At 57.0% G+C, this 24704-nt stretch overlaps 2 protein-coding genes across 4 annotated transcripts; one reads left to right on the forward strand and one right to left on the reverse strand.

The window, feature by feature from the left end:
* The first annotated feature begins 242 nt into the window (after nucleotides 1-242).
* On the forward strand, nucleotides 243-7461 carry CLBA1 (clathrin binding box of aftiphilin containing 1). Its single transcript, XM_081230367.1, has 5 exons — nucleotides 243-1442; nucleotides 2577-2722; nucleotides 4209-4338; nucleotides 5352-5456; nucleotides 6367-7461. Exons 1-5 carry the CDS (start codon nucleotides 339-341, stop codon nucleotides 6529-6531), a joined length of 1650 nt encoding a protein of 549 aa, XP_081086493.1. The 5' UTR covers nucleotides 243-338; the 3' UTR covers nucleotides 6532-7461.
* Nucleotides 7462-10195: 2734 nt separating this feature from the next.
* Nucleotides 10196-21129, reverse strand: CDCA4 (cell division cycle associated 4). Of its 3 annotated transcripts, none has more exons than XM_081230378.1 (2): nucleotides 21048-21129; nucleotides 10196-12197 (listed from the first exon to the last, which is right to left on the reverse strand). In XM_081230378.1, the coding sequence occupies exon 2, from the start codon at nucleotides 12189-12191 to the stop codon at nucleotides 11517-11519; it is 675 nt and encodes a 224-aa protein (XP_081086504.1). In that variant the 5' UTR covers nucleotides 12192-12197; nucleotides 21048-21129; the 3' UTR covers nucleotides 10196-11516. The 3 variants fall into 3 exon arrangements, with proteins under 3 accessions (XP_081086504.1, XP_081086506.1, XP_081086505.1); XM_081230380.1 differs by lacking the exon at nucleotides 21048-21129 and adding an exon at nucleotides 20426-20782; XM_081230379.1 differs by lacking the exon at nucleotides 21048-21129 and adding an exon at nucleotides 19670-19854.
* Nucleotides 21130-24704: the final 3575 nt, after the last annotated feature.

Raw genomic sequence — 24704 nt, forward strand, 5'->3', positions numbered from 1 at the left:
CCCGGCCGCGGGGCGTGTAGGGCGCCCGCTCCACATTGGGTGGCAGCACGAGGAGTCGTCTAAGTAACCAGAGCCTTTTCGGGCGGCGGTTGAGAGGCGCGGGGGTGACGGGTCCCGCCCCGGCCGGGTACAGCCGGATAGTCCGTTCCCTACGCGCACAAAACTTCGCCGGCGCGGGGGCGGGGCCTGGCGCTGCCACGCCCCGCGCGGCGCCGGCGCACTGACGCCAGGGCGGCCGACGACGGAAGCTGGACAGTCGCGCGTCGTTGCCGGGCAACTGTCCGGCGCAGGCCGAGGAGACCCCCCGCAGCCTGCTGCCCCCGCGGGCGGAGGCGGAGATGTGGCCGAGGTGGGTGCGGGCCCAAGCCGGATGCCGGGGCCCCAGCGCGCCCCAAGTCCGCTCCTCGGGAGCCGTAGGCCAGGCCCGGTCGTCGTCCTCAGCGGCCGCCTCGGACCCCCGCCCGCCCCGCGAGGGGACTACCCGAGCCCCCGACCCAACTCTCGGGGACCCCCGGGCGCCGCCCTCCCGCGGGCGCCCGGACTCTCCCCGGCTATGCCAGACTGGGCCTCGCAGACCCCTGCGCACGGCGGCCGAGGCAGGACCCCGCAGTTCGTCCACCCTCCCAGGCAGTGCTGACCCCCAGCACCTGGTTGGTCTCTGGGACACGCCCCTGTGCTGGACCGTTCGCCCAGACGCGTGGAGGAAGAAGCCGGGCAGCGGCTCCGGTCACTTTTGCCTGGGTGACCAGGCTGTGTATGCGGTCTGTGTCCGTTCCACAGCGACAGTGGACCCACACCAGCCCATCCGTACTCCCGAGGGAGCCGCCGGCAGCTGCTGGGCAGTGGGCGAGCAGGCAACCCCGTCGGGCCCTGTCCAGCCCCGGGCAGCTCCCGCACAGCGGTGTGGATGTCTCCTGAGCATCTCCCCATCGTGTCTATGCGGGCTTGGCGGCACCAACATGCAAGGCCAGCGGGAGCTGGGGGGAGCACCTGGCCACATGCCCCCTCTTTGCGCGTTTCTGAGTGACCTCGCAGAGCAAGCAGGCGGGGTTTCCTTCTGCCGGGTTTCTAAAGACAGCGGTGCAGGCTCGGCACCTGGGAGACAGGGCGGTGACGCTGTGGAGTGGGCGAGTCCCCGCTCCCTCCTTCCCCCGCCGGATGGGGATGGGGAAGCCAGGATCTCTGGGCGCAGCGGAGAGGGCTTGTCTGCCTCCGCCAGTGGTGCAGACCTAGGGGAACACAGCGGCGCCTGGGGAGAGTTTGAAGGCTTTCGGGAATCCTCAGCCAGGTCTGAACAATTCTCTCAGTCCTTTGAGCTCCCGGAGAGGCCCACAGAACCCCAGCCGCCGAGAACCATTTCTGCCCCAAAGGAGTGTAGTTCTCGCCAGCCTCACCAGGGTGGACCTGGGGTGACAGGAACCAGCGCCATCACACCTTCTGAGGTATTTCTAAAGTATTCATCTTTGCCATGTTGCACAGGAAGTGTTTCCTGTGCTTTGGTGGTCTGGCCAGGGAGGGGGTCTGCTTCTCTCCTGGCCTTCATCCCACCCCCGCCTTCCTTCCCCTCCACCTTCCTGAGGGGAGCGTCTGCCCACTCTCCATCAACCAGGCTGTGCTTTCCTGGCCCCAGTTTAGGGCACGTGGTGAAAGAGCTTTTCTTTCGTCTGAGTTGTCAACCTACTTATTTAGAAAACCTCACCAAGGGTCACATTTCAGTGTGCATGCACTGACCAAGCACTGGAGGTGGCCTGGAGAGCCCAGGGCTCGCCCCCTTTTTCCACCCACCTTCCTGCCCTGACCTCCAGGGTTTCCCTTTAGTGTGACCGCCTCTCATCCTCCTCTTTCTCTGCCTTCTCTTCCCAAATGGTTTACCCCAAACACCAAAAGTGAAACAGAGAAGGGAGGACAGGATGTGCTGGTTCTGAGGACGGCCCGTTTGTTTTCCAAACCAGGACCTCTGACCAGATCCACTCTTTGTACAGTTAGCTCTGCGTTAATGCTTGTTTTGAAGACAGGACGGTCTTCCAATGCGATTACCGTAGCGGGGAACAATGGAAGCATAATGTGAACTTTGCAGGAAACCCCAGGTGAATGCAGAAAACCACACCTGCTGAACCGAGGCCCATGTGAATAAACACCACGCACACGCCCACCTCTCCCAGCCACCTCGGTCTACCAACACCCACCCTGACATCAGACAACCCACCTTCCAGCACTTCACACTAATTCACAACCTGCAAACCTCTTTTCCGGGAAGGGCCATGTTTATTGTAATAGGAATGGATTTCTCAACCAATTAACACGTGGGAAACAGTGCTCACATTTTTATTGTGTGAATATCTTTTTTCCATGTGTCACTGATGAAGTTTATGACTATTGTGCCCTAATCACACTTTTCCACACACACTGGTTTCCGTTGCACGATGCACAGTGCAGTGATTTTTAAGAACAAACGTGTCATGTTTTAGTAGCAGCAACAGTATATAGTCATTTACAAATTTCATTTGTACCGAAATTATATATACACATGATGTGTGTATTTCTCCTAATTTTGGTATGTTTTTCTTCTTTTTCAGCCTATTGTCAGCTATGAGAAGATTTTTAGGTTCGCTTTTCAAGAAGTACCAGTCCCACAGGCAACTGAAGATGTTTCCACCTTAGACCATTTCTTAGAAACAAGCAATGAAGAAAAACTTGGCCTTGAATCTGTGCATAAACTGTGGTAATGAACTTGAATTGGCACTCACATTTCTTCTGGCAGCTCTGCATTTATGCCTTTGGTTGATATGGTGGATGCATGGGGTCTTCTGTTTTTACCTCTATAGAGGGCTGTGTCCCTCCCGAGGTTCCACCACCTGTGGTCCAAGGGTCGAAGGACCCGGTGGCACAGGTGCAGCAGCTCCTCCTTTTGGAGCCATGTCCAGCCCTTCCCCCGCCCCCACCAGCTCACCTGGAGCAAAGTGGGCCAGGGAGTGCCAGCTCCTTGGGTCTTGGTGAGACTGCTCGGGGTGAGGGAGGGACCAGTGGGCTTGGGTGGCGGGCACAGGGGCTCCTGGGGGACTGGACCGAGTGACCCCCTAGTACCCTGGAGACACCCCAGTGCCCTGGAGACATTCTAGGCCCACCGCAGGGTCAGCCCACCGGTGCTCCTGGGGCTGCCAGCAAGGCTGACACTTCCAGGGCAAGGTCCCTAAGGGAGATCACAGAGGCACTTGTTTGTGGACTGCCAGTTTCTCAGACACCCTTTCACTGAGCACTGAGCGAAAAACTAGTGTAGCTCGAGTGGATAAAATAGCAGCTGAGCAGCCTGGGACCTGCTGGACCCAGGCCCCAGAGGGAGGAGGTGGAGGTGTGTGGGAGCTAGCTTCCCTAGTTCCTGCGCGCTGCCGGGCAGGCGGAGACTTTGTCAGACAGCTCTGCAGGTGGGCTCTCCTAGGCTCTGGCGGGGGTCCGAGCTGGGGTCCCAGCCAGCGCCTGCCCAGAGCACTCTCCCCCCACCCCAGCAGCGGCCTGGGGACCAGAGCCAGAGCCTGGATGACCAGGACAACCCAGGTGGCTGGTGTGCCCTCTGGGCATGCTGCTTCCCCAGGTCGTGGTCCAGGGCAGAAGGCGGGCCGTGTGATCCTGGGGCACCCGCAGGCACAGGTGGTCCTGAGTGTCGGGACCGGGCCGGGCTGGACGCTGTGGTGACACAGAGGGTTAGGATTACTCTGGGGTGGTCTGGAAGCGGCTCGGCACTTGGCGAGTCTGTGCCCCTGTAGCCGTTTGCGCGCCTGCCATGCCTCCTGTCCTGGAGGCCAGGCTGAGCGGCAGGGCGGGGCCATGGCACACGCTCTGTGTTTATCCCTCTGGGCACCTGCTCCTCTCGGTTTCTGGACTGCTCTGTGGTACCTGGCGTGGTTCTAGGCACCTGAGATCATCAGGAAACAAGACTGCAGAATATCTGGCCTCCCAGAGCTTCTGCCCTCAGAGGAGACACGTGATGGTGAAATTGGTCATTCAGACCAGAGCTGTGCTCTGTAGAGAGAATAAAGCCGGGAGGAGGGGGCAGTGCTGGGCACTTGCAGGACAGTAGATGCTTGAGTAAACGAACAGAGTGGTGAGAAGCCGGGGCTCTGGTGTCAGAGTTCTGAAGGGTCAGGTGCCCTCTCTGCCTCCCTTCTGAAGGCCTCCTGGGTCACTTTGTAATGAATGCCGCTCTTTTCCAGGTCTGAATCCAGAACACTCTGGAGAGCTCTTCAGAACCCCAGGACCACGATGACTTCCCGATGCCTCTGGAGCGAGTCCCGTTGCCGGGAAAACTTCCTTCTTGTTCTCGGAATAGATGCTGCTCAGAAGGTGCAATGACCTGGGTGGAGGTGGGCTCCTGGGGGCCGGCTGGACTGCGAGCATCTCTGCCAGCCACCCTGTGCGCCGCTCCTGGACGGGGCGGGGGTCGGGGCGCGCACCTGCAGCCGGGACGCTGCCGTCTCAGAAGGCGGGAAGGGTGAGCCAGGGCGCCCTCGTCTGGCTCCCGCAGCTCCTCGACGGGCCGTCAGGCGCAGCCCCGCCCTCGGCGCCTGGTGAAGGAGGTGCCCTGGCAGCGCGGTGATGTAGTGGTGCACTCCGCTGGGGGCCGCAGGGCGCAGCCACGCCACAGGTGCTACTGGAGGCGGTGGGCTTGGGGGCTGGGGCTCTGGCAGGGCCGGGTCACTGTGAGGGCCGCGGGCGGGGGGTGCAGGGGAGGTGTGGGGTCTGCCGCCAGGTGGGCCCTGAGGTGGGAGCCAGCCAAGCCAGAGCAGAGCGGTGGCCGGGGATGCGCTCGGGAAGGCCACGGCCAGAGGCCACGTGTCTCACCGAGAGCCAACTCACAGCCACTTACACGCCATAGGGCTCATGAGTCATGAAAGAAACACAAAGGATGGTCGTCTTTCAGGCACCAAGTTGGCGAAGATCTTTTTCCATTTTTTAAGTATTATGGAAATTTTCAAAAGTGGAAAACACAGAAGGGGCTGGCAGGCTGGCCCCGGTGAACACGGGGCACAGGAATGGTGGCCGTGGCCTCACTGGCCTGGAGAGGGCCTGCGGGGCTGGACAGTGACCCGGCTGATAAGTCTCTGCGGGAGGGAAACAGTGCGGGGAGCGGGGAGGAGAGGCGGCGAGGACCTCGGTTGAGAAGGCCACCGCGACCCTTGGCCGGAGGGCCACGTGAGCCGGGGTGGGCGGCTGGCAGCCCGCAGTGGAGCCCGAGTCGGGGCCACGTTGCCATTTTACAGGGAGACGTGCCGGAGGGCCCAGGTGAAAAAGGGAAAACGGGAGAAAACGACCTTTTAATCTTCCTTCCCTCTGCTGACACTGGTTTACTTCCTCAGAGCCTTTCGGAGGGCCCGGGCCGCACTCTGGGAGACCCCGGCCTCCAGGAGCCCGAAGAGCTCGGCTTCCGCCTTCACCGCTGCAGAGCCCTGATCCAGACCAAGGTGAGCGCCCGGGACGCCTGGGGCCTGGGTCTCGGGTTCCAGTCGCTTCGATCCTTTCACTCTCATGGGCTGGTGAGAGTCAGAGGGGCGGCAGGCGGCCTCAGTCCTGCAGGCCCTCTGGAGGAAAAGCCTCTTCCGGGAACAGGGTCTCCCGCCCACCCTGGGACCACGTGTTGGGAGGGGTGCGCTGTAAGCAGCCCAGCTCCCGCGGGGCGTGAGCTCCGCCTGGAGGGGCGCGTCCCCACCCCCGCGCCCCAGGACCCCGTGCCGCCCCGGATGTGGAGCTGGCTCTGAGCGCCCCCCTCCCCCAGGGAGAAGGCAGGACGGCACAGGGTGGAGTGCGGGGTGCCACGCAGGGGGCGCCGAGGCCAAGGGCCTGATCCGGAGCTGGGGCGGCAGGAGGGCGTGGAGGGAGCCGGCGCGCGGAGGCGGGACTCTCGGCGGGAGCCGGGCGGGCACAGGGGCCACCCCTCTGCCCTGCGAAACCGCGGGGCAGGAGGCGGAACCTTCTAGAGGCATGTGGCTGGGACCGGCTTAGAGCAGCAAGACAGAAACGTCCCCAGCAAGCCCCCCACCCCCACCCCGAGCAGCCCCTGCGGGGACCGCGGCCACAGCAGCGGTTCGTTGGGAATGTCCCCGGGGCCGCCGGCGGGGTGGGAGGAGGACGAGGCGGCCGACAAGGGCCGGGGCCGAGCGTGCCCTCCTCACGGCGCAGTCCCGTTTGCTCCGGGAGAAGCTGTGGCTTCTATCCCCGCGCGCCTCTGTGGTGGCAGCGCGTGGGGAGGGGCGCAGGATGAGGGGAAGGAGACGCCGCCAGAGACGGGCCGAGGGCCCCGGGCAGGCGCGGGCGGCCGGGGGTGTCTCTGGGGGCGCGCGTGCTCTCCCCGACCTGCCCCTCCTCTCTTGCCAGCTCTCAGGGACGCCGGGCGGCAGACAGGGCAGCCTGATCACATACAGCCTCTTCCTCAAGACCCCCATACACGGAAATGGGCAATACATCACGATTCCAAGGAAGAAGAAGATTTTCACTCCTTGTAACCTAAAAATGACATTGTTTAACGGTGACGTTTGCTAAAGCGGGAGGACTTTGTGTCTTGATGAGGGATCTTAAGGTTTCTTACCGGTTTGGTTTGGTACTAGAAACCAGAGCTATTTTGTAGAGGGGTGCTCCATATCAGGGCTGACGCTTTGATGGGGGGAATGTCCCTCGGCAGAGCCAGTCACCAGGAAGGGGGCACCCGGGTCCCCAGGAGCCCCACCCCAGCCTGGCTCCAGGGACCCTCCCCTGGGAAGGTGTTGCCAGCCGCTGGAGGCACCTGTGCGGGACCCCAGGCCTGGTTGCCTAAGCTATGCTGCCTGGGACCCCAGGGTGGCTTCGCACGTGGCTGGACCTGTCACTGGGAGCAGCCATTCAGGGACCCGGTGGGCCCTGCGTGCGTTGCTGCCACACTGGCCCCTGGCCTGGGTGTCCACGTGGCAAGGCACACGCAGGGCTAGGTGCTGTTTCTGCAAAGCGAGTGTGCTCGCCCGCCCGCCCGGTGCCTGGGTGTGTATCCGGTGGTGATGTCTGCCTGCCGGCAGGCGAGCCACCCTGTATCAGCTGAGGGAAACTCTGTGACCGCAGAACCCAGCAGTGGGCACTGGCTTTTGTAAAATTTTATTAACTAACAACAGCGTGGACAAGCTGTGTTCTTGCTGAATCACCAGCTCTGTGGGGGCTGGTGCTGGAAACCCTGGCGGGCGGCCCTTCCAGTCCCTCAGGGAGGCCTGGGGATTGAAGGCTGGCGGGGCCCGGCACACGCACGGCAGGACCCCGGCGTCACTGTCCCTCCAAGGCCACTGTCGAGTCTGGGGGACCACAGCCGGGGGCAGCCTCAGACGCCAGCTCCATCAATGGAGGTGTCAGATCCAGACAGAGGCCCAGTGGGGTCACAGTGACCAGCAGATGTCACCTGTCACATGGGAGGAGGTGGCTGGCTGGCACCCGCACCCCAGCACCCTCGGCCACTCCACAGACCACCTGTGGATCTGAGGCTTATGTTAAGAGGTAACAGATTTTGGGGGGCTGTATGTTTGGGAAACCTGCCTAATTTCTCATTTTCAGCCAGAAGGAGGTGGGAATTTGGAAACTGCTTTCTGCCATGCTGCTTCCGTCAAAGGGGAGCGTCCACTCTGGGGTCTCCCAGGGCCCCAGCAGCAGGCGTCACCTGAGCCGCGCCGTCATTTCCTAGCCTTTGGTTAAAGCCAGACGTGACAACCCAAAATATGCCACTGTGCCTCCCCCACAGGTTCATTCAGATGCTGTCCTTTCACTGTCCTCACAGCTGCCCTCCCTGCCCCCTGGCTGTAAGCCGAGCTCTCCCCTCCCCTCGCTGGCCCAGTGTCCAGCTGGGTCTCCAGCTCTCCTCACACACGTCCCAGACCCCACAGGCCCCAGATGCGAACTTTCCCCCCAGCCCGCTCTGCTCCTCCGCCACCCACCCAGCTCCTCAGGCCGGAAACCATCGCTCCCCTCCCCCTCACTCCCCATCTAATCAGACATCACGTCTGCCTCTGATTCTGTGTCCTCATGTCCAGCCCATCTGCTCGAGGAGGGGACTTCTTGACTTGGGAGAGACAGGCTGGCACACGGTTAAGTGCTGACTGGTCACCTGATTCAGATGTACAGGGTGTAAGAGGTGGTCACTCTTACCCTGAGCAGAACAAGCCCAATCAGCTACCAAACCATGGTTTAAAATAAACACGGTTGAGACTGCAAAGAAATTTAAATACGCACTGAAATCAGGCAGCAGAAGAGACCCACAGCCGCTCTCATCACCCCAGCGGTGAGCGAGGAGACTTTCAGCTCCACGCTGGGCCAGCAGAGTCCAGTCCCAAGCAGCCCCAGCGGCGGGCAGGTCTGGACCCATCCTCCAGCCCGGGCGTGAGGGGGAGAGCTGCAGGAAATCCCCGCCGAGCAGGAGGCAGCTCTCTCAGAAGTGGGGGTCGGAGAGCAGAGAAAGCCCCTCTGGCGGGCACTCTGGGGTTTCTGCCACCAAGTCTCAATCAGCGTCACAGAGCTGGGTTCAGAGACACAGGCCTGGAGAGACCTTGGCTGTTGTGTAAAAAGGAGCCTGGCTTCCTTGATGCCTCCACGCTAGAGAAGGAGTCCTGAGTGACCACACAGACGGGAGCCAAGAGATGCCCAGGGACTCAGTGCTGGAGTCTGCCAGCCCAGGAACCAGCCACATGGGGGAGGAAGCAACAGCCAGCCAGGAGGACACGTGATAATGTTTATTCTAAAAATGAATGACAAGGAAAATACAACATCAAAATATGGAGGGAAGCAACGCCAGCAGTGCTTAGAGTGGAGTTCATGAACTCCAGAAAAGTAACAGAACTGGGATTAATCACTGCCTGACACATCTCAGTACTTCAACCTGCATTGCCTACAAGCTTTTTAATCACCTTCTCGTGTGATGATAATCTCTTATCACTTACTGTCCATAAAGATAACTCGATGTATGTTTATTAGCGCCGGTTCAGAAGTTTCAGTATGAGGACTTGCCACTGGCCAAGCCTTGTACCTTGAACTGTTCTCAGGGCTGGGAACCCCTTCGGAGTCTTTCGAGGGCTGGCTGCTGCCCCCATCCACGAAACGCCACTTCCCCTCCCTCCATGTGCTCCCGGGACATCGAGGGGTGCTGCGGACAGCAGCGGGCGAATTCCAAGTCCTTCCGGGGGAGGAGGTGGCCAGAGCTCAGTTGTGCTCAGAAGCAACTGCAAACACACACCGTGACTCGCTCCCCACAAACCCAGCTTCCTTACCCAGAGCCCAGGACCAGCCCAGGAGAGGTGGTGGGGTGAAGGCAGCAGCCCTCCTTTTGCAGAGTTTACAAACACGTGACCACACGCACACGGGAGTTTAAAGCCCCACCCCGCCCCGCACTTCCATATTCAATTCAAATCCATCGTCAGCAACTGGCCACCTGCCTCTGCTCCTCTCTGGAGAAACTCTGATGCTTCCAGGGGAATCGGTGTCCAGCAGGGCCCCCACCTCGCCCTGCCCGGGACGTCTAGGCCATCAGCACCTCAAGGGAACTACCAAAATGAGAGTGGGTGGCTGGGAAAGAACCCGAAGAGCAAAGGGACGAAGGAGGGGTCACTAGCAGGGGCAGAAAGGAGGCTGGGGTCTCAACCTCTCGGGGAGGGGGACCCTAAAGCTGAAGCCTGGCTATAGGCGCTGTGCGCTCCCCACCCTGAGGCCTGCCTGTGTCATACTGCGGAAGGCTGCCAGATAAAGACACTGTAGCTACCCTGAAACTGAGCAAATGTTTTAAAAAGACAGAAATGCCATAAAGACACAAAATACAGCTTTAGGTTTGCTGCTTATAAAACATACACTTAAGCTACTTTCCACAAGGAAATACTTTCAAACTCGGAAGGAAGCAACCCTTGGACGTTGAGAGCCACAGCCTGCCTCTCACCCACAGCTTCCTGACCGGGCTAGGCTCCCACCATCGGCCCAAATCCAAGGGCGCTCTCCCTCACCTGTCTTCTGCCACAAGAGCTGGGGTGGGGAGAGTTGCCTCAGAGCCCTGCGAGGTCAGGTGATGAAGACGTCCCACAGCCTGCCTGTCAACAAACCCATGTGGCATCTCTTCGCAGCCCCACAGTCTCCCTTAGATAATCTGGCTGAGCTCAACTAGGGTAAAAAGACCAACTCGAGGACTACGACATGGTAGATAATTGACAACACATTTCCACTTTGTTGGATAATTTTTTAATAAAATGAGGTGCACACCACTGATACTAAGAATGGCATATGCGCAAAAGAAAACAATCCTTTTTGGCTAAGGGCTGGAGAAGGAAGAAAAAGCATGAGAAACGGGAAACGTGGGGTGGGCGTGCGGAGAGAGTACAGCCTCACTTGTAAACAAGTGAAAAAGATCTCAAAGTCGCAGGCGGTCTCGGTGCCTGGGGCAGGGTCACAGGGCACACACACCTCCCAGCCAACCCCACCGTCAATGACCCTCAAGATCGAGGGCCCACAGATGACATGTGTACAGACTTCTTTAACCCTAGACTTAAATTTATGCCACCATTCTCCAATCCAGTGGTGCACGGACACGTGCCTTCCCCAAACACGTTGGCACACGGGCCCAGCTGACGCGGGTCCAGCAGCCCAGCCGGGCAGGGGCATGGGGAGGGCAGCAGCTTTGGGAGGAAGGTCAGCTGTGCTGGGAACCCGCGCAGGAGGGGCCCCGAGTCTCAGACCCTCTGGAGGCACCGCCCAAGACACCTCAGGGCGCGCATGATCCCCAGATAGACCGTACTTGACCGTCGGCTCTGAAGACACTTACACATAAATAGGCATAAATAAAACGCTCTAACAGAGACGTGTCTCGCACAGCAGATCTGGTAAAAGGCACCGCCGTGCAAGGCCTTCAACTCTACAGCAGCAGTGCGTACGGGCAAGGCTCACACCCGGGCCGAAAGCGGAAATCACGATGTGTGGACACTGCAGGCTCAGGGCTGTGACGCTTGTCGGAAAAAGAACAGTGTGTGTTAAACCTTAAAAAAAATGAAATACACCAACTGCAACTGTTTAGGCTACAAAAGTTTCTAATATAGCAGCAGAGGATGTTTATAGAAAAAATACATTTTTAAGAAAATAGCTAAAAAAATCTAAAGTGATAAAAGTATAAAAAGTTTAAAAATATATCTTAAGACAAAATATTGCCCAAAACGTATAAAACTTAATTTTAGAAAATTCACCTATCTAAAGTTGGATGAGGCTGGATGCGGAAGGGGGCTGGCATCCTCCAGCGGGGCTGTAGCAGGACACAGACGAGGGCCCAGGGCGGCAGCGATGACCGGCCTGCGGGAAAGCAGCCCAGCCCTGGGAGGGGGGGAGAGAGTGGGGAGCGGGCAGATCGGATGCTGTTCTGGGTCGGTCTCCTAATCGCAGACAAACCAGAGGCCAGCCCCGGCTGCAGGGCAGCGGGCACCCACACCCCCAGCGCGCCGGCTGTTTCCGTGGGCCTCACAAACACATCTGCTGTGTGCCGCGGCTGCGGCTCAGGTCTCCACCAGGATCTCCACCACGTGGTCCAGCTCGCCCAGGTCCGACTTGCAGCCGGCGCTGGGGGGCGAAGCGGCCGCGGAGGCGAAGGCCTCCAGCCCGTCCTGGCCCGACTTGGCCCCGCCCACCACGCCGGTCAGCACAGCGTCCAGGTCGTAGTAAGAGCCGTCCACATCGGAAAACAGCTCCTCCACGGCGCCGGGGCTTTGACTCTCCAGCGTTTCAAATATCTGATCGAGTGACTTGTGAAAGCTTCCTCTGTTTTCTCGAGGGCCGTCCCCGTCCCAAACGCCACCGGGAGCGGCCCCGGGAGCCTGTGCTGCTGGGACCACTTGGAGCTCAGAGGCCGGGTCTCCGGGGTCAGGGGCCGGGCGCGCCCCCTCCCGCGCCGAGCGGCACAGGATCTCCGTGGACACCAGGCGGTCCCGCGACGCCCGCCCCGCGGCCTGGGGCACCGGCACGTACCAGCTCCCGTCCTGGGTCATCTCCTCTTGGATCTGCCGGACTGTGTTGGCGATGAGGACCGAACGGCACAGGTTGGGCTCCACCAGCATGTGGCACAGCTGGAGCTTGACCAGCGACATGTCCAGGAGCGACTGGCGCTGCAGGCTGTAGGCGGGCGCGGCCTCGGCGTCCTCCGCGCACTTCCTCTTCAGCCCTCGCGCGAACATCGTGCCCTGCGGAAACCGAGAAAGATGCCGTTGAGCCCACTTCAGGGTCCGCGCAGACTCTGCCCCAGGTTCAGTCTCAGCGTCAGGGGTGACCCACGCAGACAGCGGCGCGGGACGGGGCAGAGGGGCACCTCCAGGCGGCTGCAGCCCCTGCGCCCCTCGAGCTCAAGCCCAGCCACAGAGACCCTGTGAAGGTTGTTCTAGACGCCACCTCTAAACCACAGCGCAACCGTCTCCATCAGAAAAGATCAATGGGGCTTCCCTTGTGGCGCAGCGGTTAAGAATCCGCCTGCCAGTGCAGGAGACAGGGGTTTGAGCCCTGGTCCGGGAAGATCCCACATGCCGCGGAGCAACTAAGCCCGTGCGCCACAACTACTGAGCCTGCGCTGTAGAGCCCACGAGCCACAACTACTGAGCCCGCGGGCCCTAGAGCCCGTGCTCTGCAACGAGAAGCCACTGCAATGAGAAGCCCCTGCACTGCAACGAAGATTAGCCCCGGCTCACCGCAACTAGAGAAAGCCCCCGCACAACAACGAAGACCCAACGCAGCCAAAAATTAAAAAAATAAATTTTTTTAAAAAAGATAAATGGACCAAAAATAGGATAAATGCATTTTAAAGAACTCGGCTGAACGGGAACACCGAATTTCCGAGTGTTGGCGCCTGGGCGGGAGGAGTTCGGGCGCAGCACGGGGGCCGCGGGCAGGACGGGGCCTCGCGGTCGCTGGGCTGAGTGACGCGCAGCCGGCTGACTGAGGCATCCCGGCCACCGACAGCCGTTCCTGCACGGCAGGCGCAGGCTCCTCGGTGCTTTCACCAGCAGGGGGCCCCCACGCGTGTCGCACAGCACCCCTGAAAAGCCGTGCCCCAGGAGTTTCAGGGGAGCTGCCGGACCTGCAGGGAGCCCCCGGGGCACTGGCGGAGCAAGCCGAGACGAGCGCTCTCCCTCCAAGGGCAGGCTCTGCCAGGCCGGGCTCTGCCTTCTCTGCTAGGCCACCTGCCCCCCTTCCAACTCCCCCCACTCCCTCCGTGTCTGCAAGGCCCAGGCCCAGGGGCGGGGTCCTCACCAGGGCTTGGGGCAGCCTACGGCCGCCCAGGCGGCATCACTCAGAGTGGACTTCGTACCAGCACCATGACGTGAAGATGCTGGCTGGTTCTTGGGCCTCACCCGGACCGATGCTGACCGGACGCAGCCAGCTCACCGCACCTCTGCTCTCAGAGGCAAAACGACGAGGAAGCTGTCCCTCTGAACAGACTCTAGGTTGGGAGACCTTTGGGGAATTAAAACGCGGAGCAAGAAGGGGCCAGGGCCCCAGCGTTCCCCCAACAAGCACCCTGGCAAGGTCTGTCCTTTCAAGCACAAAGTTAAGCTATAACGCAGGAACTGTCTCTCTCTTCAAGTTCATAAAGTAGATAAACATTTTTATTTCAGGTAATCCATTTGAGTATTCATCAAGAGGGTTAGAGGTTTTTTTTTTTTTTAAATAAATTTATTTATTTATGGCTGCAGTGGGTCTTCGTTGCTGGGTGCGGGCGTTTCTCTAGTTGTGGCGAGTGGGGGCTGCTCTTTATTGCAGGGCGCGGGCTCCTCATCGCAGGGGCTTCTCTTGCTGTGGAACACGGGCTTCAGTAGTTGTGGCTCACGGGCTCTAGAGCACAGGCTCAGTAGTTGTGGCGCATGGACTTAGTTGCTCCGCAGCATGTGGGATCTTCCTGGTCCAGGGTTCGAACCCATGTCCCCTGCACTGGCAGGCGGATTCCTAACCACTGCACCACCCAGAAAGTCCCAGGAGGATTAGAATCTTTTAAATACGCAAATTTTTGGATTTCCTTCTTTAAAAAGCAAAACAATCCCGTGGCCCCCTGTGGCTGCTGCTGGCCTATGACTGCGGTGTGGCCAGGGGCTCTGGGACCGGGTGGCAGCGCCTGTGCTGACCTGCTGATGGGAAGCTCTGTGGTGAAGGAAGAAGCAGCCCCGTCCACACCTGCCCCCGAGCCCCGCCAGCCGCAGCCTTAAACAGACAGAAAAAGGTCCCCTGGCCTCTGAATCTCCTTTCAATGTCCTAGCTCTCACCTCCTGTGTACTTTAACATTCAAAAAACTTTTTTAAAGTGACTTCTTGGGCATTTATCCCAAAGAAATGAAAACCAATGTTCATACAAAAATATGTACAAGAATGTTCACAGCAGCTCCACTCGTAAGAGCCCCATTCTGGAAACCAAGCCCTTCAAGCGGGGAGAGGCTGCCACTCAGGTGCAGCACACAGCACACAGGAGTGACCAGTGGCTAGGGGACTCGGATGGGTCTCAAGGGGGTCATGCAGCGCGAGAAAGCCAATCTCAGAAGGCTGCCCAGGGCAGTCTCCACCTCTGTAAGGACCCTAACACGACAGATGGGTGCGCGGCCAAGGGTGAGCCCAAGGGGCTCTCTGGGGCGAGGTCACGGCTCCGTGTGGGGACCACGGTGGGGGGTCCAGGAAGTGCCCCGTGAGCTCCGACTGCACAGAACCGCACACAAGCGCGCGCATGCGCGCTCACACGCCCCCCGCCTCCCCCTCTCCCTCACAATCCGAATCAGCTCCGTGGCTGCTCGGAAGCCAGTTTCCTGGTGCGGATGCGTGTCTGGGCGTCTCACGCAGACGCCCACACCGGGTAGCAGGGCAAGCATGTACCTCCAGGACACTTCTTTACAACTGCCCCCGGACCCATAACTATTGCTATTTCAAAACAAAAAGTTTAAAAACTAAGTGACTACAGCTCATTCCCCTCAAGACTAATTTCCCCAGAACAGCAAACAGGTCTAATTTATCAACATAACCCCGAGGCCACAGCCAATCATAACACCTTGCACACCCCCGCTTATTAGCTGTCTTTAAGTGAAGGACAGTGTAACGGGGCAGGACGCCACAGGGGCCTTCCCAGCACAGCCCCTCCCCCATGTCCTCCGCTTTAGCGCCTCTCTGAAGTACCCAGATGATAGTAATTGATGCACATTTCCTGAAGTTGTTTTGCAGATGTGAAAGCCTCCCCCTCCAAATGGAAGATGTTAACTACTTGATGCCCATGAGCCATAGCCCCAGGCCTCCTGGAGCCTAAGGCCGGCCGGATAACGTGAACCCCCGTGACACCACCCTGTTCCCTCAGCATCAGCCAATCAGAAAACTGTGCACGACCTGATCACAAACCCCGCGACCCCCACTCCCTCGCCCTCTTTGCCGAAAGCCTTCAGGGAGCTCGAGGCTTTTTAGGGCACGAGCCACCTCGTCTCCGTGCGAGGCCCTGCAGTAAACCTTTCTCTGCTCCAGACTCTGGTGTTTCAGTTTGTTTGGCCTCACTGTGCATCCGGCACACGAACTTGCATTTACAAAAGCAGCTTACCACCAAAATACAGGAAAAATATTTCAGTGACTTCTAGTAATAAAGGATTCAAGTTTTTTGTCTTGGCTACAAATTCAACTTTTAGTCTTTTTCCCCAGTTACTTGTGTAAAAGTCACTGGCTTAAATTTTCTAAGCATATTGAGAGTTACTATAAATTATGTCAATAAAGACATAATTTATTTATAATGTAAATTAATTTATAATTAACTATAATTAATTTATAATTAATATGAAGTATGTCTATAAAGAGACACCCTGTGTTGGGGGGAAAAAATTAAGTTTCAAGGGTTCCTCTGTGGCAAGTTAATCACCTCTGGCTTTTAGCATCTTTTCGACCAAACCTAAAATCCTGACTCTGCACAGCGACCAATTTAATTTAGGGCCCAGGGACTTCCCTGGTGGTCCAGTGGTTAAGACTCCGCACTTTCACTGCTGAGGGCCCAGGTTCCATCCCTGGTCAGGGAACTAAGATCCCATAAGCCCTGCAGCGTGGCCAAAAAAAAAAAAAAAAAAGATTATTTAAGGCCCAAACCAAACTCCCTCGAATAACACAATTAAGCCTGAGTTTACCAACAGAGGAAGTCGAGCCACCCTCCATGGGCCCCATGCAGCTCAGGTCAGCGGCCACTCAGGCTGGCGGGGTCGGGCTGGAGACCACGGCTGACCCACAGCCGGGAAGCTACATGGGAAAACCCTGGGACCGCACCTCCCTTTCCTCGAGGGGTCCTCAGAACGCCCAGCCCCCGAATTCACGAGTGGTCAACGCAGTGGGAGCCCCAGGGGCTGAGTTCCGGGCCAGCTGCAGCTTGGTGTGGTCCACACCTGGGGCGGCAGCACTGCCAGGCACGAGGGGCAGAGGGCACGCTTACGGCGTTCGCTCTGAGAGACTGAGCGGGCACAGCCACGACACCCAGCCACCATCACAGGAACCAGCCCAGGAAGCAGCCTGCTCCCTCTGCGCCAGACCTGCAGGAAGGCAGACCTCCATCTCTAGCGACAGCCCAGGAAGCCCTACAACCGCCCTGTGACATCCCCCCCCAATGGCCTGGCTTGATCAATAACCCACGGCTTCCACGGTCTTTGTCCTCGCTCCCGACTGAGGACCAACCGCAGAAAACCGGACGTGCCCCAGCCATCGCAGTGGCGCCCGGGTCTCGTCAGCCGTCCAGCTTCCCCAGCCCCGCAGCCCCCAGCAGGAGCCCGAGCCCCCTCTCCACCGGGAAGCGCTCCCACTCCCCTGCTGCCCAAGTCCCTGCTCAGCCCGGTGGCGGCAGTAGTGGTGCCGGCTCCCCGGCCGCAGCAGCTTGGAATAAACAGCCTCTGCTCTTCTCGCAAGGCAGCCTTCATTCATCTCCACAGTCACTGCACATAATCGGGAAAGAAGCAGAAAGCACAAGACAAAGACACTCGGGAACCAGTGATCACGCCAGCTCCCGGCGCGTCCCGAGCGCGGTCTCCTCTGCGTGTTTGAGTCTCAGCAAGTCCTGCTTTCCTTGCTCACCACACCTTCCACGTTACTCAGAACTTTACCACCACTTCTGACAGCCGCGAGTCTGCCCCAACATACAACGCCCTGATCTTACTGACGGCTAATCCAGGGCCCTGCCCTCCCAGCCTTCCAGGCGGGTGCAGGCGGCCCCACAGCTCCAGCACCGACTCCTCAGTGCGTCTGCAGGGCGAGGGACAGCGCGATTTTACCAAGCTGCCTTCAGGGAAGGAAGGAACCAATTCCCCCTCTGCCATTTCTCCTGCACCGATCTGTCACAGCTGCTGGCGAGCTCCCACTGTGCTTCACGACAGCCCCAGCCCCAGCTAGACCCTCCCCGCCCACATCCCTACCCCTCCCACCCCACACAGCACTTCTGCCTGCTCGGGCCCCCCACCAGCCGGTTTCACCACCCGACGTTAACATTACTTAAGACTGAAAATCAGCTAGTTGAATGGGTGAAGAGTGGTGTATCTGACAACGGGACACCACTTGGCAAACAAAACCCACCATGAGACGCAAGGACACGCCACGATGGATCTCAAAACACCACGTGAATATGAATAACAAAGCAAGAACAAGAACACAGGGACCGTACTGCTATGTACATGAACTCACTGAACAGGCAAAAGCTAACCCAAGTTGTTGCCACTGACGGGTCACGACTGGCGGGAACTCCCTGGGACGGTGGGAATACAGTCCCCTCCAGATGGGCGCCTTGGTCACGCGAGAGGATGCATCTGTCAGAATTCACTGAACTGCACAACTAACACCTGTTCATCTCATTTCATCGAATTATACCTTCATAATAAACAAAAATGCATCAGTAACCAATGTGATGGGGGTGGCTACCACATTAAATCTAAAACACTTTAGATACTGCCCGCCCCCCGCGCCCCGACGGGCAGGCCAGAACACATACAGGCTCAAAGTCAGCCCAAATTATTCCCCGCAAACGTTCCAAAGCCTAAGCGACTGTTAATTTGTGCCACACTCCACAAAAGAAGATGCTGGCCGACTTACATCTACGGGAGGGAGCAGTCCATGGGCAGTGCCCCATCACCCAGGGGCTGGGTGAGTGGGTGGGGTCACGATGATCTCAGACGGTGGCCTGTGAGGGTTCCCCCTCCTCAGACAACTGCGTTTGGGACAAAGTCAGAACAGAGCATGGTTCAGAAGGGACTCTGAGAGATGCTCAGGGCAGAGGTGGGGACCCAGAACCCCTAGGCTGGCCTGGTGGAGCACAGCTCCCTGCCCAGCAGTGACTGTGGACTGAGGGCACTGAACCCTTCTAACACGGGGTGACACAAGGCCCTGCGCCTCCGAGGCTGTCCTAACCGCAGAGCCTGACTCACCGCTGAGTGCAGAACAAAAAAATGTCAGGCATTATTACCACCTCCGTCACCTCCACAGTCGGCTGGAAGGTCTCGCCACGCAGCTGGTTAAACCCCCGAGGCGCACCGAGTCCTCAGTTAGCACGTACCACACAAAACCCTCCAACATCGCCGGACAGCCGGCCCGCCAGGGTTGACCCCCGTCGCTGCACAGCACCGCCCTCAGGCCTCCTCCAGGACAGGCGCAGGCCGGACAGAGGAACATGAAGAGGGACAGACAGGCCACGGAGTTCCACGTGGCGGTGAAGCCACGGTGGGCACTGTGCCCGCCCACCCCGAGCACTCCCAGCAGAGGAGACCCCAGTCAGAGCCAGGTCCCCATTCCTGAGCAGCTCTCACGCCACGTGGCCACCGTCCCAAGAGCCGGTGGAAAATGCAGATCCCCAGATCCAGAGCAGCAGGGCTGGGGGCGCTGGGGATAGACTCGTCACCATGACCTTCAGCCGCGGCCAAGCACTCTCGTGAGTTTCAGGTTTTTAAGGCAAATCAACATGAACACTCTCAGTGTCTGTCTCACTATTTGGTTTTGAAATACTCATCAAAGAAAACTGAAGATGGAGCAAGCAAAGCAAAATTTTGAAACGGTTACCTCTAAGCTGTGTGGCGGTCACCCCTCCACTATTGACTGTCTGCAGCTTTCAAAAGCTAGCACTAAAAAGTTGGTTTCAAGTACGTTTTTTTTTGGCTGTGCCGTGCAGCTTGTGGGATCTTAGTTCCCCGACTAGGGACTGAACCCGGGCCCACGGCAGTGAAAGCGCAGAGTCCTAACCACTGGACCGCCAAGGAATTCCCTCAAGTACTTTTGTTACTTGGAATAAAATACACAAACCTCTCTGCCTGGGAATATGTTCTACTGGCAAGTTGAGGGAAACTTCCAGCCCTCCTTCCAAGATAAAACCTGCCATTCTCTCTCTCCAAAAAAAAGAAAAAAGGAAAAAAAGGTTGTAACTGATTTTTTATTCTGAATTTCAACTCTAATTATAAAACATGGTGAAACTTGAAAATAAAGAGCAACTGTATGTAGGAAGTTCATACAATATTTAACTTAATTTTGTAAGCGGACAGTATCTTCTTTGCCTCATTTTAACAGTAAACTCAGACAGTAAACTCAGTCTGGCTGTTCTGTGTAAGCAACACAGGGCCCCACAAGAGGAAACACGGCAATTTCCAGCAGAGGAAAACCCTCTATTCGGACCACAGCTTCTCCCAGCAAACAGTTACCTGGTGGATGCTTTTCCTGGTAATCCTGCTGTGGGGACAATAAGCTTTTGAAAATGTAGAGCTGCGCTTGCCTCTGACTTGTGGAAGTGAGTGCCTGGTACTTTTCCTAGTCCTCTGACTGCAGCAGGATGGCGCGGGACAAGGAGCCCACTGAAGACAGCTTCCTTAGCAGCCAGGGTCCGGGAGTCCTCCTCCCCCCACATCCTGCTCCCCTCCCTGATGTCTGTCTCCAATGGACTGGGGAGCTTAGGCCAGCCTGCAGGGGAAGCAGACAGCACCAGCTTCAGACCACCCAAGGCTGGCATCCCTTGCTCCCTGATACCCCCTTGATCAGCTTAGAGAGAAGCTGGGTCTCCTACAGTATGGGGGAGCGAAGGATATTGCAAAATATCCTTAACATTCCTTTTCAAAGCAATTAAGACTGAGACACAAAGGAAAAGAACCCAAACTGAGCGCTCACAGGCATGCAGCCTACTACAGGGAGGCAGCCCTGCCCTCCGGGGTTCCAGAGGAAGGTGCCCCTGGCCGGGCCATTTCTGGAAGGCACTACAGTACTGCAAATCCCAGTTCTGCTAAAAGAACCTAGGATGCAATTCAAGTGTTCCATCGCTAACACTCACCACCCACTCGTCGCTCTACAAGGAATGCAGATTAGGAAGGAAACCTAGAAACATGGACAGATGGGTGGATAAAACGATGGACGAATGGATGATGGACTGATGGGTAGATGGGTGGATGATGGATGGAAGGACCGACCGGTGGGTGGAAGGAGGCGTAGAATGAGGGATGGATGAGTGACAGAGGAGCGGCAGCTTGGTGGCACTGTGGTCAGGGCTTGTAAATCCAAGTAGGCTGCCAGGGTCCCCACAGGTCTCCCAGGAGGGTCTTCGTGGGAAGCAGGAGAAGGAGGGCCTGCACCGACCCCTTCCAAGTCAAAGGTAAGACAATGTAGGGACTTCCCTGCGGAGGAGCCCAACAGACCCATCGTAACTGTTTCTCCTCTTAAAAAGAGCCCCCAATTAGGTTAAAGGCAAGGCTATATATTATTTTTGACTTGAAATGGTGCGGAAGAGCCAAAGTTTAGTCTGCGGCAGCAGAGAATCCCAGGAGGCCGGTCACTCGTCGAGCGGGCGGGGGGCGCCGGTCATTGCGACTGCGCCCCCTCCTCCGACGCGCCCCCGGACCCCCAGGCCGCCCCCTCCCCCGGACTACCCCCAGCCCCCCCCAACTCCCCAGGCTGTCCTCAGCCCTCCGGGCCCCCCGCCTCAGGCCGCCCCCCAAGGACCCCACAGGCTCCCAGGGCCCCCGCCGCCCACGCCCGAGCCCTCCCGGGGACCCCGCCGCCGCACAAAGGCCCGGGCCCAGCCGAGAAGCTCACCTGGCAGCCCGCGTCCGCGCCGCCCGCGCCACCGCCGAGGGAGGAGCCGCCGGGAGGGGCGGGGCCTCCGGGGAGGGGCCGGGGGCGGTGCCGCGCAGCGCCCACAATGGGTCGCCGTGGCGCCGGCCGCCCCGCCCGTTGATTGGCCGGGTGCGGGGGCGGAGCCTCTGGTTCAAACCACGGGCGGGGCCTGGCGCCCGAGTTCCCGCGCGGCCGCGTTGGCCGTTGGGCCCGCGCCCTCGGCCGCCCCGCCCCCGGCAGCTCCCAGGTCTCCGCGCGCGGCCCCAGTGCGCCTGCGCTGGCCTCCGGAGGGCGGGGCTGGTAGGGCTGGGGGAGAGGACGGGGTGGGGGAGGGGGAGAGGACGGGGTGGGGGAGGGGGAGAGGACGGTGGGGGAGGGGAGAGGACGGGTGGGGGAGGGGGAGAGGACGGGTGGGGGAGGGGGAGAGGACGGGGTGGGGGAGGGAAGCCCGGCGCCTCTGCTCCCTGGACTGCTCGTCCCTCCAGGGGCTTCAGGTTTACCTGTAAGAAATGAAATCACGGAAGTCGAAAAGGGGGACTTCCCTGGTGGCTCAGTGGTTAAGAATCCGCCTGCCAATGCAGGGTGTCCTGGTCCGGGAAGATCCCACATGCCACGAAGCAACTAAGCCCGTGCGCCACAACTATTGAGCCTGCGCTCGAGAGCCCGCGAGCCACAACTACTTAAACCCGCGCGCCGAGAGGCCGTGCTCCGCAACAAGAGAAGCCACCGCAATGAGAAGCCCACGCACCACAACGAAGAGCAGCCCCCGCTCGCCGCAACTAGAGAAAGCCTGCACGCAGCAACGAAGACCCAACGCAGCCAAAAATAAATGAATTAATTAAAAAGAAATGGAGGGGCTTCCCTGGTGGCGCAGTGGTTGGGAGTCCGCCTGCCGATGCAGGGGACAGGGGTTCGTGCCCCGGTCCGGGAGGATCCCACATGCCGCGGAACGGCTGGGCCCGTGAGCCATGGCCGCTGAGCCTTCGCGTCTGGAGCCTGTGCTCCGCAACGGGAGAGGCCACAACAGTGAGAGGCCCGCGTACCGCAAAAAAAAAAAAAAAAAAAAAAAGGAAAGGAGAGGAGGTTTCTTTAAAAAATAACTTCTTAGTGGAGAGGTCCTAAAGATACACAGAAGGACTCACAAAACTAGATGAAAACTGTTATTGTCATGGTTTATTACTGCGAAAGGATGCAGAGATAAAGATTACAGTCTTCCGTGTGTGGGGCTGGAGCCAGGAAGATCCGTGCTCGCTCGGGGCTTCCACACCCCCACCCTAAATCTCATCTTAGACTATGTGGTGTGGCCCCAGGCCCCCAGCAAAACACTACTAGCTGGCAGGACATCCCCTCCCAAGACCGGAGGGCAAAGGTTTTGCCCTCTCCTTGGACAACTTTCCTTTCTTTACTACACAACAAGGGAAATCCCCAAGCTCAACGAAGATCTTATTTCTGGGGACTTCCCTGGTGGCGCAGTGGTTGGGGGTCCGCCTGCCAGGGCAGGGGACGCGGGTTCGGGCCCTGGTCCGGGAGGATCCCACATGCCGCGGAGCAGCTGATCCCGTGCGCCACAACTGCTGAGCCTGGGCTCTGGAGCCCGCGAGCCACAACTGCTGGGCCCGCATGCCGCGGCTGCTGAGGCCCGCGCGCCTGGAGCCCGTGCTCCGCGGGGGGGGCACCGCAGTGGGAGGCCCGTGCACCTCAGCGGAGAGTGGCCCCCGCTTGCCGCAGCTGGAGGGAGTCTGCGTGCAGCAATGAAGACCCAACGCAGCCAAAAATAAATAAATAAATAAATAAATAAACAATACATTAATTAAAAAAAAAAGATCTTATTTCTGTCATCTACTTTTAAATTATTACTGATGACATTATATCAGGACATCTCAGAATTTGGGGAATTTCATACAATTTTGGAATAGTTATATTAATACATACCTATACAAATATAAAGTTAAAAGGTTTAGTATTCCTTCTTCTTTAACAAGCGTCCCATGTAACTTAACATCAAATAAGCCTGATTAGTTTAACATTTTACCGGGTGAGAGACAAATCCTTTGAGCTTTTCCAAAGGCCTGCTGGAAGAGCCCAGAGTTACTTCAAGGTCAGAAAGACTTCATTTAGAACCAAACTTTTGGAAATTTTGCCAAAAATATCAAAAGATCTTGGACATTTGCTCAAAGAGGACAATGGACCATTAAGAAATGATGCTTGGGCTTCCCTGGTGGCGCAGTGGTTGAGAGTCTGCCTGCCGATGCAGGGGACACGGGTTCGAGCCCTGGTCTGGGAGGATCCCACATGCCGCGGAGCAACTAGGCCCATGAGTCACAATTACTGAGCCTGCGCGTCTGGAGCCTGTGCTCCGTAACAGGAGAGGCCGCGATAGTGAGAGGCCCGCGCACCGCGATGAAGAGTGGCCCCCACTTGCCGCAACTAGAGAAAGCCCTCACACAGAAACGAAGACCCAACACAGCCAAAAATAAATTAAAAATTTTTTTAAAAAAAGAAATGATGCTTAATTATCTATTTGACCAAAGTAATGATAAAAGATTTCAAAGATAAGTACAAAAAGTTACATAGTTGTAAGCAAAATGTAGCTCTTTTAATATTGAGAAGATTCAGTTTTCTTAAGTAATCAAATACCTGATTAAGACAACCTGAAACACAGGAAATAATCTGGGTAAAACACAATTTTGGTTTTCTAAGCAGATTACTAAAAGGTAAGGAAAAACCTTTCACAATCTCTTATCAGAAGCAGGCAACAATTCAAGAAAACCTCGTCCTGTTAGCATATGAAACTTAGGTTTTAATTTTTCATAAGTGCACTACTGATTTTAAAGCTTATTTTTAAAACCCTTGTAATAGCAATTCAATTTTCGCCATCTTGACCACACATAAATTTCCTTTTTTTAAGATTCCTTTTCCACAAACCTACAACTTAGTATTACCATCCAGCTTCTGTCCTGTCTTTCCTTTTTCCTATTCTGAAACAATCAAATTCACTTTAGAACAAAAGTACTTTCTTTCCCTCAACAAAGTGCATTTCCATTCCTCATACCTTTTCTTACCAAAAACACACATCCTACTTTCCTTGTATACAGAGTTGTTTTCCTTTATTATTTCTAGTAGTTTTAAACAATTATGAATGGTCTGTTACTAGCAAATTTATCAGTACAATTCAATTTTTCAATCAATACAATTCATCAATACAATTCATAATTCCTAAAAGCATATTATCCTTGTAGTAAATTTGGCATGTTTACCAATAGACCAAATATCTACCAATAGACCAAAGTATCTATTTCCTTTGTAAAGGAAGCCAAAAGTGAATGAAACTATTTTTAATTATGTTTCAGTATTTTATCTTATTTGGGAATAATCTAGATGTTTAATGACTACCCATCATTTAATTTAACTTAGCAGAACTGTAAGGTTTCAGGTTACCAAAAAGGTCTGAGGAACCTATTTAAAAGGTTTACCTAGAAACTTGTATTTCATCCACATCCATTCAATTCATTTGTTTTCAACAGTCATATTTAGATCACTCATGAAAAATTTTATCATACCCAGTTATTTTTCTTGCTGACAAATTATTTAACAAAGATAACATGAACTTGTCCGACCAACAAAGCCAGGCAGGGG

The sequence above is a fragment of the Mesoplodon bidens genome (assembly GCF_964165515.1).
Source record: "Mesoplodon bidens genome assembly, chromosome: 3".
In the NCBI taxonomy this organism is placed as follows: domain Eukaryota; kingdom Metazoa; phylum Chordata; class Mammalia; order Artiodactyla; family Ziphiidae; genus Mesoplodon; species Mesoplodon bidens.